Source organism: Lepidochelys kempii, chromosome 2, assembly GCF_965140265.1.
Source record: "Lepidochelys kempii isolate rLepKem1 chromosome 2, rLepKem1.hap2, whole genome shotgun sequence".
NCBI lineage: Eukaryota > Metazoa > Chordata > Testudines > Cheloniidae > Lepidochelys > Lepidochelys kempii.
In genome coordinates this window covers 181,855,821-181,869,236 of record NC_133257.1, presented here as the reverse complement: position 1 = coordinate 181,869,236, position 13,416 = coordinate 181,855,821, and the positions used below count along the sequence as shown (strand labels likewise).

At 37.5% G+C, this 13,416-nt stretch overlaps 1 protein-coding gene across 9 annotated transcripts in view; it reads right to left on the bottom strand.

Moving 5' to 3' along the window:
- Positions 1–13,416, bottom strand: part of DPY19L1 (dpy-19 like C-mannosyltransferase 1) — a 135,416-nt gene that overhangs the window by 105,679 nt on the left and 16,321 nt on the right. For all 9 annotated transcript variants that reach the window (XR_012157446.1, XM_073332901.1, XM_073332900.1 and 6 more), the window contains one exon: positions 12,186–12,279. Coding sequence is in view for 8 of the 9 variants with exons in the window: in XM_073332901.1 (XP_073189002.1) it covers positions 12,186–12,279 (94 nt within the window). In the remaining variant the exon portion in view is untranslated. The remainder of the gene's footprint in view (positions 1–12,185; positions 12,280–13,416) is intronic.

The following is a 13,416-nucleotide window of genomic DNA, read 5'->3' as shown; positions in this document are numbered from 1 at the left end:
GAATTGCACACATTATTCCAGATGTGGTCTCACCAGTACCTTATAAAATGGTACTAACACTTCTCTCTCTCTACTGGAAATACTTTGCCTGATGCATTCTAGGACTGCATTAGCCTTTTTCTTGGCCACATCACACTGATGGCTCAGTCATCCTGTGATCAATCAAAACACCCAGGTCTTTCTCCTCCTCTGTCACTTCCAATTGATACGTCCCCAGCTTATAGCAAAAATTATTGTTGTTAGTTCCTAAATTCATGACCTTACACTTTGCACTATTAAATTTCATCCTATTTCTATTACTCCAGTTTACAAGGTCATCCAGACCTTCTTGTAGGATATTCCAGACCTCCTCTGTATTGGCAATACCTCCCAACTTCGTGTTATCCACATTTTATTAGCACACTCCTTGCTTTTGGCTGTCCTCTACAACCAGTTCTTCTTGGAGGTCTTCACTACTCACCAATACCAAATCTAAAATGGTATCAACTCTTGTTGGTTCAGCAACTGTTTGGTGAAGAAATCTGTCAGCTATCACATCCAGGAAAATCTGGGCCCTACTCTTATTATTAGCATTTGTCCTCCAATCTATATCTGCCAAGTTAAAGTCTCCCATAATCACACAATTCCCAGTAGTATTTATTTCATTAAAAACATTAAAGAGGTCTCTATCCATAACCAAATCAGATCCTTGTGATCTTTAATATACCCCAAGCACTACATCAGGGGAACCTCTACTAGCTTTCTTCCCCAACATGATTTTGGCCAAAACAGACTCTGTCTTATCCATTCCATCACTTCTATTTTCTTTACAGTCTATCTCATCATTAACATACAATGCTACTCTACCACCTTTACCTTTATTTCTGTCTTTCCTGAACAGCATATACCCTTCAATATCTGTACTCCAGTCATGACTACTATTCCACAATGTTTCTGTTATCCCTATAATATCTAGTTTCACTTCCTGCAACAGTAGATCTAGTTCCTCCACTTTGTTACCCAGGCTCTTTGCATTGGTGTACAAACATCTTAATTGTTGCTGCTTAGCTTCACCCACATTCCTTACTTGAAATCAGTAGTATACTTTTACATTTTAGCATTCAAAATTACTAAATGACCCAACTAGTGTGTTATATAGTAGAACGAAAGTCTTACTAAACACGGGTGAAGAATGTTTATGGGGTTGCAGCAACATCATCCTACATTAAGTCCCTCCTTTTTTTATTTGCAAGTTCTTAAAGTAGCAAGAGAAGGTTCAACAAAATACAACACTTGAAGCCTCAAAAGATATCCAGTATGAACAATTCTTTAAAACTGTCAATATTCCATTGACACAGGTTTTGAGCAGTAGTAGAGAGGGAATAGATAGTGTTCTCTCTTTTGTTTGGGTCCCTTTTTGGGAAGACCTTGTTTCCTCTTCTTCTTGCCTGGCCAAACCTTTGATGGGTCTTCCAGACTGCAGTTGTGGGCCCTGCAACCTGTCCAGAGGGTGGCCATGTCAATTGTTGTTAGTTTGGTACTGAGATGGCAACTTATTCAAGTGGCAACAGTTTCTGCTCCAGTGCTCAATCTCATGTCTCTTTCAGGGAGATTTACTGAGGCACACAAAACCAACAGCTTGTACACAGCTGAGAGATTCAGGACTGGAGCCATTGGTAGAAGTGGTGCTAAACCAAAACAGGGGGGTATGTCTTGGGTCCCATTGTTGAGGATCTCAGCACTGAAATGGTCTAATTGCCAGCAATGGATCTGTCAGAGTCCCAGGCTACAGCCATTGATGTCAAAAGAGCCCGGAGCCTCATCCCTTGCTTTCTAGTTTGGGCAATAAAGGCACAGCAGACTGCAATTCATGCAGGTACAACAGGTATCAGACATGGGAGTCAGATTCCAGTAAAATAGGAAGGCATGAGGTACCCTCTGGAAGACCTTATGGGGCTCAAGGACCAGCACAGTCCCAGGAAAGGAACCTGGAGGCTCCCAAGGGAAAAGGGGAATGATATTTATCTGTTAACTACCTAAACTATCTACACTAAACTATTATTTCCAAAAAAAGATTAAAGATCTGGTCACTAGGATCAGGAGGATTAATCCTACAGCAGCAAAGAAAATGAGGCAGATGGGTGGGGGGCGGGAGGGTGCTTCCTCATACACAGTAGCGTGCTACTGTCATCCTTTCATGAGAACATTTCCAAACCACTCAGACACAGCACTTGGAAGCAGCTCCAGAGGAGGGTTACCAAATCCCACATGGTAATGCACAGAGGCTCTTGAAGAAATGCAGATGCCTTAAAAACTGCACTGTTTTGCACAATCCAGTAGTCAAAATTCAGGTAATAAGAAAAGTCTTGCCTGCATGAATAAACAATGTATTTTTTTAAAAGTTTCTAGTTATAATATAAATAATTATACCTGCTTCAGTTAGTCATCATTTTGATAACAGAGTGATATGACACTAGCCTAATATGTCAAACTCAGAAGTCTGAGATCTAAGGTCCACAAATATTTGTGGCTACTTTGCATGTTCATTTACCACAAATCAGGGATTGGCATGTGTAAATATACCTACATACTATTTGTATTTGCAACCATACATGCAAAGTAGGTGCACAAGTTCTCCTGCTTGCCAAAAATTAAGCTTTAAACTTGTATTGAAAATAAAATCTTACTTTTAAACAAAATTATTTCTGGGACTGTTATAAACAAATATTGAAGAGGAGAGAGAAGAGAAAATGGAGCTATTGTGCTACTGTCAAAAATAAGACCCCAAATGCTATTGTCAAAAATAAGACCACATTTTTAGCTTGATGCCCACCCACCAGTCATAGGTTCTGGAACACCTGCCAATTGAAATTATACTGAAAATTATTTCATAGGTTTATTCATGGTACAAAGCATTGCTTACCTTCTAAAATTGAGACTGCTAAACTGAGCAAAGTGGAAACAGTTTTCCTTTGAAGACAGATTTGAGAGTTCATAGAACATGATAAATGCTCACAGAAGACTTAAATGACTTCAAAGTTTCATTCACAAACATGTATCCAAACAAAACACTAAAAAGGTATAGAAGTCAGCACAAAGACAACATTAACAGTGCTGAATATCTATAAATTACATTAATATCTTCCACACTAAATTTGTGCTACAGTTAATAATAGCATGTCTTTGTAAAGGCATCTGGATATATTTTGAGAAAGAATACTAGTCAAAACCTGTCAATTGCTTAATATTTTAAGTCAGACGCTAAAAAGCAAAGACTTCATCTGAAAAACCAACAAGATTTGCCATCAGGATTTATGACTGAAAGCAGTGTCCAGCTGAGTAGGTACAAGTGGTGTGGCTCCATTGACTTCAGCGGAGTTATGATGATTTATACCAGCTGAAGGATCTGGCCCCACTTTCCTAGCTAACTGGTTGAAAATGTTGAGTAATTTTCCATTCATAATAAAAACTGCTTTAACGAGAACCTGAGTAACATGTTTACAATTTATAAATTATCAGAAATGGAAATTAGAATGTGCACTTTACCAACACTATGAATATATGGTTTTTTTGCAAACTTCTTGTGGAAAAATTGTGTAATTCAGGAGATATTAACACTGAATTCTGGCTTTCCAAAGTTAACTAAATCATATGGTTTTCTGTGAAACAAGGTATACAAGCAGAAATGAGAAAGAAAGTGTTGTCATTCGTGATATATAGAGCATGAGTAAAAGATTAAAACAAAGGAAAAACTAGCAATAGCACTGAAGCAAAGAATAATCCTAGGATTTTGTAACTGAGCCATGTGCACAGACACTCACATTTTATAGCATAGTCAGTAGTGATGGGATGAAGCAATGCATGGTTCTGAGGAACGTTAATGGGAGATAGGAACTTTGCAACACACCAGCTGTATGTTGCCACTTCACCAAGACCTGTTTATTGGCCTTCACAAAAATTATTTTGTGGTCACAACCTATTCTGACAGAAATGTATCAGTTTCAGAAAATACCACCACAATAAAAAAAACAAAAAACAAAAAACCTCCTTGATACTAGTCTCAACTGAAAGATTAAAGTTTGAATGGTCATGGAGACAGAATAACCCTCTCAATCACAAGGCAATCTGTCCCGATCAGAGTTGAAGCAAGCTGACAGGGCAGTTAAGGATCTTGTACTGTTAATGCTTTAGCTGTACCTCTTATATGGAGGATTCAGTTTTCAGGACCATCATTTCTGTACTTTTCATTAGTGCTAAATTCTCTCTCACCAGTTAAAGGAATAATGAAAGAAGATTAAAGGAAACAAGACAAACGAGAAAGCAGTGGCATCTGAGGATACTTAAGTCACCATATTCCAATATGAATGCATCCGATGAAGTGAGCTGTAGCTCACGAAAGCTTATGCTCAAATACATTTGTTAGTCTCTAAGGTGCCACTAGTACTCCTTTTCTTTTTGCATATTCCAATATGTATTTAATATAAATAGGAAAATCTAAGTTTTCCACAACTCTATACTGGGCACAGAAGTAACACCCTGTATACAATATTTTAAGTACATACTACATTGTACATTCGTGTGTGTGTGTGTAAGTTTTTGGGGAATGTGATGGGGTATCCACCCCACACTCACCCTGAAGGGGTTAATGGAGGCCAGATGAGCCAATTAACCTATTAGGCTGAAGGTTGAGAGGAAAGCCCTAATTAGGGGAAGGTCACCTGTGAGGGAATAGGCAGGGCTTCTACAAAACCAGGAAGCTGATAGCAGGAAGGAGGCAACAGGGAGGTAGTCAGCAGTCACTCCCTGGGAGAAGGGAGGTAGGTTTGGGGGCTAGAGAGAGAAGTAGCCCATGGTTGCTCCCTGGGAGGTGGGTGTCGAGAAGCAAGTAAACCCAGAAGAGTGGGGAGGGCCTGGAGGTAAGGATTCAGACCAGGGACTAAACAGCATGGTTGGGGACTGAGCAGACCTTGGCTGTGTGTTGTAGGGACCCTGGGCTGTAACCTGGTGCAGAGGGCAGGCCTGGGTTCCCTTACCCTCTACTAGGGAAGTGGCACTGGTGTGGCAGCGAACTGGAAGACTCCCTCAGTCATTGCTGGAGTGACAGAGACTATGAAGGACTATATCCAAGAAGGGGGGAAAACACTGAGTGAGCTGGCAGGAGGGCCAAGTCATGAACAGGACACTGTGGTTCCAGGAACGAGCTACAGACCAGAGAGAGAGATGGAGTGACAGTGTGAAACTGTAGGAAGGGTCATCGACCACATGAGCTAATTCCCAGAGGTGCTAGGACAAAGGCATTCAAGCCTAGTAGCGAGTGGAGCACCTTGTCACAGGGAAAGAGGGTTAATGAAATCATGACACTCCTCTCTAGACTGTTGGGCTTCTCTATATAAAAATACAAAAGACACATTTATGAATACACATACAAAAAAATAGTAAATCTGTCAGTCTCTGCCTCTCACACACACGCCTTCTCCCTACCTCTTGGGAAGGAGGAGGATGCTGTCTATCTCTGATATCAGCCTCTGCCTAGTAAGTAGGACAAATATGGTGGGGGAGCACAGCTGCTTCTGAGTGAGAGAATAAACTCCATTTCTGTTCTCCACATCAGAGATTCCCAACTTCTCCAAGGCACTGTCTTACAACTCTACCCTTTCTTCCACAGCAGCCTGGCAGTTACAAGGGGCATGTCCACATCACTGTACAGGACTTTTCCAATCCCCATTTTGCATCTTTCTCACTGAAGAACAGCTCCAGCACCTGCCTTTCCTCATTGCTCTGCCAAGGATAAGCAGCAGAGTGAAACTGACATGATTATCACTGCTAGCGCTGCACAAAAGGTTTTGATTAGGTTTCACTTAGTAGAACTATGAGCAGTAGCAGAAGTATGGAGGCTGCAGATGCATGATAAAGTATATATTCAGTCAGTTAATATTTCCAAAGTTATCTTTGCAACCAGAAGGCAAAGACATTATTTTTAATGAAAGCTTTACATAAATCTGCAAAGGGGGTGGCAATGATCCTCCTCTTCATTCAGAAAAGCCTTCTATTAACCAGCTGTGAATAGGTGAGTGAATTTTTCAATCCCATCAGCATTAGTCTGACATATCCTAACACCTGGGGGTACTTGCTGTTATAATGTGAAGTTTAAGTAAATGAAAACAAATCAATTAATAAAATATAAAAAGACTATAACCAAAATATTAAAGGCTGTCTGAAAGTGTATTTTTCTTTTAAATTTGGTAATGAAATGTCCAAACACAAAATTGCATTTGAGCTACTTAAATATGCTTTTTCTACAATATTTTAAATGTTCACCCTTCACTTTCTTCTCATGAAACACCTGCGTGTGTGCTCTTCAGATTTTGTCATATCCACAACTGAATATTGCTAGAACATGCATACAACAGAAAAAACCCTTCTTCCTTTCCACCCCACCACCACCACTTTCCTATGCTTAATATTCTATTCTTACAAGGCAAACATTAGAAAAATTTAAGGGGAAGGGTACAAACTATCTATGGGGAATAAGTGTATGCAAGTTCAGCTTTTAAATGTTTTGATAAATATCTGATACCTTATTTTATATCCTATAAAACTGGGATAGAAACTGAAATATTAGTTTTGTGTTCTAAATTGAACTGATGAATTACCAATTTGAAAGGGAAAGCAAAAAAATGTGAAAGGCTACAGTTTTTCTGAGTACTTATCTGAAAGTAAGCCACCAAATAATTTTCAAACATTCCCTTCTAGGAGGTAAAAGGAACAATAATAAAAAAATTAAACTTCTCTGTTTAACACAACCAACTACATTTCAATATTAGCATTTTTGTGTCAATGATTTCTTATACCTAATCTAGGATTCTGGTACCTAATTTTCACTCTTAAGGAGAAATAGCCAATATTATAATTAAGGTCTTGACAAATTAGTTTTTACATTTCTTGTACACAACGTACATTTGGAATTCTTAGATGTTGCATCTTGAAAACTTGAGGCTAAGATGGAAGTTACATTTTGTGATTAACCATTTAGAAGGGGCCTATAACTGACTGAACTGACTTTTGTTGGCTCTAGAGTTTCATTTGTTCAACAGAAGAACTTAAGGGCCTGATTCACTACTCCAGTTTTACATCAAAGTAACTCGATTGAAATAAAATCCAGTGGTTTATTTGGAGTAACAGCAGCGTGTAACTGAAGTGAAACTGTACTCACAGAGCAACACCCAGTTCACTGATGCACCAAGAACAATGTATCTCCTATCTGCTATATCCCAGAGAACTGCCAGGGTCCAACAGAACACTAATATTTCAAAAGAAATTGCTAATGCAGAATAGTCAGAAAGGAAAGGAGTATTGTGTCTCCAAACATGAACAATGTTTCAACTAAGATGGAAACTTCCTTCTGGGTGTTGAAATGGACTCCTGATACCAATACTTTCAGTGTCACAAAGTTGAGCTGAAAAACAAAGAAATTTCTCACACAGATCACTGAATTTCCTCACAAATTGACTAATATGTGAGTGTATTATATTAATATGAACAGTGAGTTACAGTAGCGTGGTAATACCTAGATCAAACTTTTTGGTGACAGAAGCCCAGGCCTCCTTCATTGAGGTCAATGTGAGTTGTTGCCAGTACCTTCATCTGGACCATGAATGGTCCCCATACTTGTTGCTTTTATGTTATAATTTTGTTACTCTATACTCCCTCTATTATTTCCCCCCCAAAAAACCAAAGTTGTTGCAAATAAACACCATACTAACATTGCTCATTTTTGATTACTCTGTTAGCTTGGTATTCTTTGTCAAAAATCATCTTCACATTAAACCACTTGAACAAACCTACAGACCAAACAAATTTGTTTTAAAGTAGGACACTGTTACACCAAAACTTTAGTACTAAATCTAGTACTGAAACAGACTGACTAAAAAATAATCTGATGTGGACAAAAACAGTGTTAAGCAGCTAGATAGTACGATCTGTTTTTCCGGAAATTATGGAAGTACTACAGCAGTGCCCTCTTGTGGGGCCGTACAGTAATAAGGTCTTCATTATGCTAAAAAATAGGGTTTACTGAGTTATAATTCAGAAATATAATTGTGTTGTGGGTCAAAAGAGAGACAGGAAGGTTTAGCTCTGAAGTAATGTTTTTTTAAACCAGTACTATTTATATTAGTTTGGGAGTTTTGAAGTTACAAGAGTATAAAACCTGCCCAAGAATAAACAGTGGTTATTTTGAAATCATTTTGTCTTTAAACAGCTCAAAAAATTGCGGATTTTAAAAATGAAATTTTGCAAGCTGCAAAATTGGTCCACAACATGGACTTATGTCTTGGGAAATTATTGTAAAAATGGTCAGGATATTAAACATTTAAAGCATGAACTGTGGTCAAGAACTGTAAAAGTATGTTCCTTTGTGTTTTCAGTTTGCATACTTTCTGTCCAATTGTTAACTAGCTCTTAAGTTATGCAATATACATTTTTAAAATACAAAAACTAATTATGCTGACCAAAGGATAAATCCTAGTTTATTTTCTGTTACAATAAAAATCAGTAAAATAATGCAGTTAAAAAAACTTCTGTAGAAGCAGTTAGGGGTTAAAAAAAAAATCAGATAAATATTCAAAGATCCTGCAGCCACCAAAAACCACAAGTCATGCAGAGTCAATGAGTTCCGGGTACAACTCTGTGAGGAGGATTAAACAAATCAACGGGGTGCTGAAACAGTCACAAAAATAAATCTCTTACAGAACTACACAATGCTGCATCTAAGACGTAACCTGTCTGTTACATTAATACTAAAAATTTCAAGATCAAAAACACATGGTTAACAAAGAAACAATTGTGCTGCCTTCAAAAAACAAATTAAAAGTAAGAACTATGCAAAGTAAAGATAAATACAGTTTAAGGAATATACTGAAGGTAAACAATCCATGATATAATACTGCAGTGTAAGTACCAACTCCTAATTGCATTATGCATGCTGTAGCATTATATATGCCTAAAGGGATCATTAGCTTAACACATGAGAAGACAGTTTAGAATACTGAAGCACAGAATACTATTGAACTGCTGGTAAGCATAATCATTTCCTGGAAAAAAGTTACTACAGGGTTTGTTTGGGGAGAGCATTGGGGGTGTTTATTGGAGGAAGAGAAGGAAGGTTATACTAAAGACTTTGCTAACTTGGTGGTTTGATGATAACGATGTCATACTACTACGCACAAGTTGCAGAAGGGGGACAGCACACACATGCACATAAAAAAGGGTAGGAACTATACACACTGTGGATCTCTTGACCAAACACTGGCTAGCGTTGAAGGAGCAGAGACACAAAATTACGTTTTTTCTGACTCTTAAAAATAGGCCCTTCAGCTGGAAGCTGCATACTCCAGGCTTCTGAAACCTAGAAATTTTAGTTTAATTAAGTAAGTCATATTTATGAGTGTTCTGTACTGAAATAATGAAGACCTAATTAGGTAAGTTTCAACTGGCCACTTGCTGGCAGAGCCAGCACTAAAGCAATGAAGGGACTGCTATTTTGACTTCCTAGATACATTACGCTGAAGTACAGAGACATTTAATTAAAGAAAAATTATTTAATTATTCAAGGTACATAAAGAATATAAAAATAAGCTGTAGTTTAGAGGTAGCGGAGGGAATAGAGCAAACAGTGGTAGCTCTCCGAGGTACAACACAAGGCCTAAATTTATTGTTCTTCACCACTTTGGCTAGAGGTATAGACGGACTGAAACCCCCACAAACTGCACAGGCACTAGAGTAGGTACTTTTTATTATCCTAAAGCAACTCTTCAGTCGATTGAAAGAGCGGCAAAGATAGACAGCCAAGACCTCACTGCTTCCAGGTTCTTCATGTTCTGGAACACCCTACAAATAGAATCATTTGCATCCTACAACCAGAAGGTTCCTGCGAACTATTTCATGAACAGAACTTAGCATGGAGGAAGATGGATAAGCTTTTTCTGGTGATTAAGTGATCTTCTGCTCTCACTTCCTCCATCACTGATTAGCCAAAACTGCTAATTCTATGCAGTGTAGTTGTAGCCATCCGTAGTCCTAGGATATTAGGACGACAAGGTGGGTGAGGTAATATCTTTTACTGAACCAACTTCTGTTGGTGAGCGAGACAAGCTTTCATGCCACACAGACCTGAAGAAGAGCTTTGTGGGGCATGAAAGCTTGTGTCTCTCACCAACAGAAGCTGGTCCAATAAAAGATATTACCTCACCCAACCTATTCTAATCACTTCAAAATGGTCATGATTCCCTTTGTTTTTTCATGTCTCATGCAGATGTCTAAGCCCCCTCAATCTCCAGGTAGTCAAAAATTATAGCCATACTAGATTACCAATGGTTTTTCTAGTCCAGTATACTGTCTCTGAGAAAGGGCAACAACAAATGGTTCAGGGAAAAAAAACAAGAAACCCCGAATGGACATTTATGGAATCATTTGCCATGGGGAATTTTTTTTCATAATCCCTAGTAGCTACTGGTTGGCTTATGCCTTGAAACAAGGGTTTAATTTCCTTATTCATCTTTACCTTTAATTTTTTTTATTTGTATGTGTAAATGTATATATGAGAGTATGAATGCTCTCATACTCAATAAAAATGTTGAATCCTACCAAGTTATTAGCTTCTATATCTTGTAGCAATGAATTCAATTGGTTGGTTGATTAGGGAAAGGGGAAGGTTTTAAAAAATCCTTTCACCAGTTTTAAGTGTGTTGCTTTTTTATTTCATTGGATGATCTCCTGTTCTTATATTATGGGAGAGGGAAAATAGGAGCATCGTATTTTCTCTCTTGCATTATTTTAACACTGATGATATACCACCTTCCTTTACAGATGACAATGGAAAGTCCAGAGGATCAGCTTTTTGAAGCTCAAAAGCAGCACTTGGTCCAATAAAAGATATTACCTGCCCTATCTTGTGTCTCAATAGAAAACACTTCAGAAATATAAACTTCTATACAACTTGAACTGCAGGTGGCTTGTGTTTAAATTAAACTATTTAATTTCACTACTAAATCTCTAATTTGAGAATTTACATCCAGCACAGTCCAACTCAGGAGACAAAATACTGAGAACTTAAAAGACAATAATGAACTTTGAGTGACATTAACATAAATGTGGATTTCACTTTAAACTGCCCTGCAGTATCCTCAACCTGACAGGCCTCCCCTGTACGTAAAGGTTATCTGTTGTCTTAGAACATGCTGCATTCATCCATTACAATATCAAATATATACACCAAAAATCAGATGAACCCACTGTAGCAGAGGAGACACAATATCACTCCTGAAATTTGTTAGCTGAACTAGGCAACTTCCCATTTTCACTACTATGTTCGTACCAATGTTGTTCTTCATTGCAGCTACTTGTAGTTGGGAGCGCCCAGAGTGTAACAAGTCATTTTCTCTATACCACCATCCCATATTCAGAAGAGTACAGAAGGAGAGGAGGGGGAAGCAAAGAGCAGAGAAGTATGGTATCTGTGAAGTAAGAGACCAATTCATCCATCTCCCGCTCAATTATTTGTTTTTGCACCACAGTCTTATAAGAATAAAGGGAAGAACATCATTTTCAACAGAAAAAACAGAAGCAAAACCAAGTCCAGTTTGGTTCCTGAATTGAGTACAGATACTGTAAATAAATACAGAAATTCACAACAAGAGGAAATGTATGCAACTCTTTGTTTCTGTAAGATTGCACCAACTGAGAAGGAAAGAAACCTCAGTCTTAAGGTTTTTAGATAAGAAGCTTAAATCAAAGGAGCAAAGTATAGCTGCAGCCAAAGCACTTTAAAACTCTGGGTTTGGTTAGAGGTATAACTGAACAACTACATTTTAAAAGAAAATGTGTTACATTAATAACTGAGGTCATGATGTCAAATATTATTAAAAATGTATACTATCCTGCTTACTGATTTCCAAATGCTACCACCTTGATATTTTTATCTTCTCATATTTGCTTAGTTGTCATCCAAATTAAGGGATTAACAAGCTCCTCTACAAAAACAGTATATGTTTAATACTAACATGTAAATAATGCCCCAAAATAATTGCTTCACTGAGTATCCCAAAAAACACATTTTTACTTTAAAGAGTTATTAAAATGTTTACAAACACTATAATTTTACGAAAAACTTGTTACCATTGAAATTACTTGCTGCTCAACTGTCTTACCTGAGGTATGTGCCATATATGAAGAACAATGACATCATTACTCCATTTAAAAGAAAGATCACAGCAACATAAAAGGAAGCAGGGTCTCCCAATCCTAACAAACAGCAATTAACATACAGATATTGACAAAAATATACTAAAATAGGACAGATTTTATATGTGTATATTCTAGCAACAAAAAGTCAGAATAACACGTTATATAGCATGTAACCTTACTACATGTCTATCGAGAAAAATAAAAATAATTTATCTTTTGATATCTCCAAGCTAACACAGGGAGTAGGGAAGAGGAATGCACCACCAGAAAACGTGTGAATCAGATGCAATCTCAAGGCATTCAAAAATAAAAAGTGAGCTCTTTTCTCCTACAATAAAGGCAATTTAAAAAAGAGCCATGTTCAATCCATAAGGGGTGGCAAGGAAAAGATGACACCCGGGTCTGCAGACATTATTCCCTACATGCTGAAAACATAGGAGGGAATTTCTTCAAAACTGAGGATGAATTGGCTGGCATGTATGGAAGCCCTGATAAGCATCAATATACTGCCTCTTAAAGAAGTTAGGAGAATAATTCAAAATATCTTGCTTTTGATTAAGTTAGATAAAAAGTGAACTGTGCAGACTCTGAACAGAGCCCTTATTTTTTGGGGTAGCTTAAGAATAATGAAGCATTAAAACAGTTACAGCAAAAGTGAATTAGGTTTCTCTTAATATAGGGCAGTTCATACGTGCACAAATCCCACAATATATATTTACAATTCAAACTAATCCATTAACTTTTTATTCCATTACCAGTAGTTTTAACCTTTACATTTATTTTAAAAACAAAGAATACACCTCTTAAGGTAAAATTGGATTTAAAGTCTGTTCCATAAAAGTTTTTAAAGATTTTTTTAATTAAATGTGAATCTGATTTATACAGCTCAGTTAAATTATAGCATATTTCTAAATTTCAAAAGACAAAATGAAAAGGTTGTTTTACAAGACACCTTTTATACTTAAGGTATTATAAAAAGCTTTATCACACATTATCAAGCACGTTCCTCCACATCTGAAATAGCACTTGGTCATGCCTGAGCTCTGGGAACTAAAGATCAGATACAAGATCCTCACATCCATCCCAGCCCATTTAAACTGGGTGAAAGATCCAGATTACCCCAGGGGAGGATTCCCCCAGTGCAATCACTATGGAAGACACTATGGAAGGCTGCCTTCTGAAATTCCCTCACAA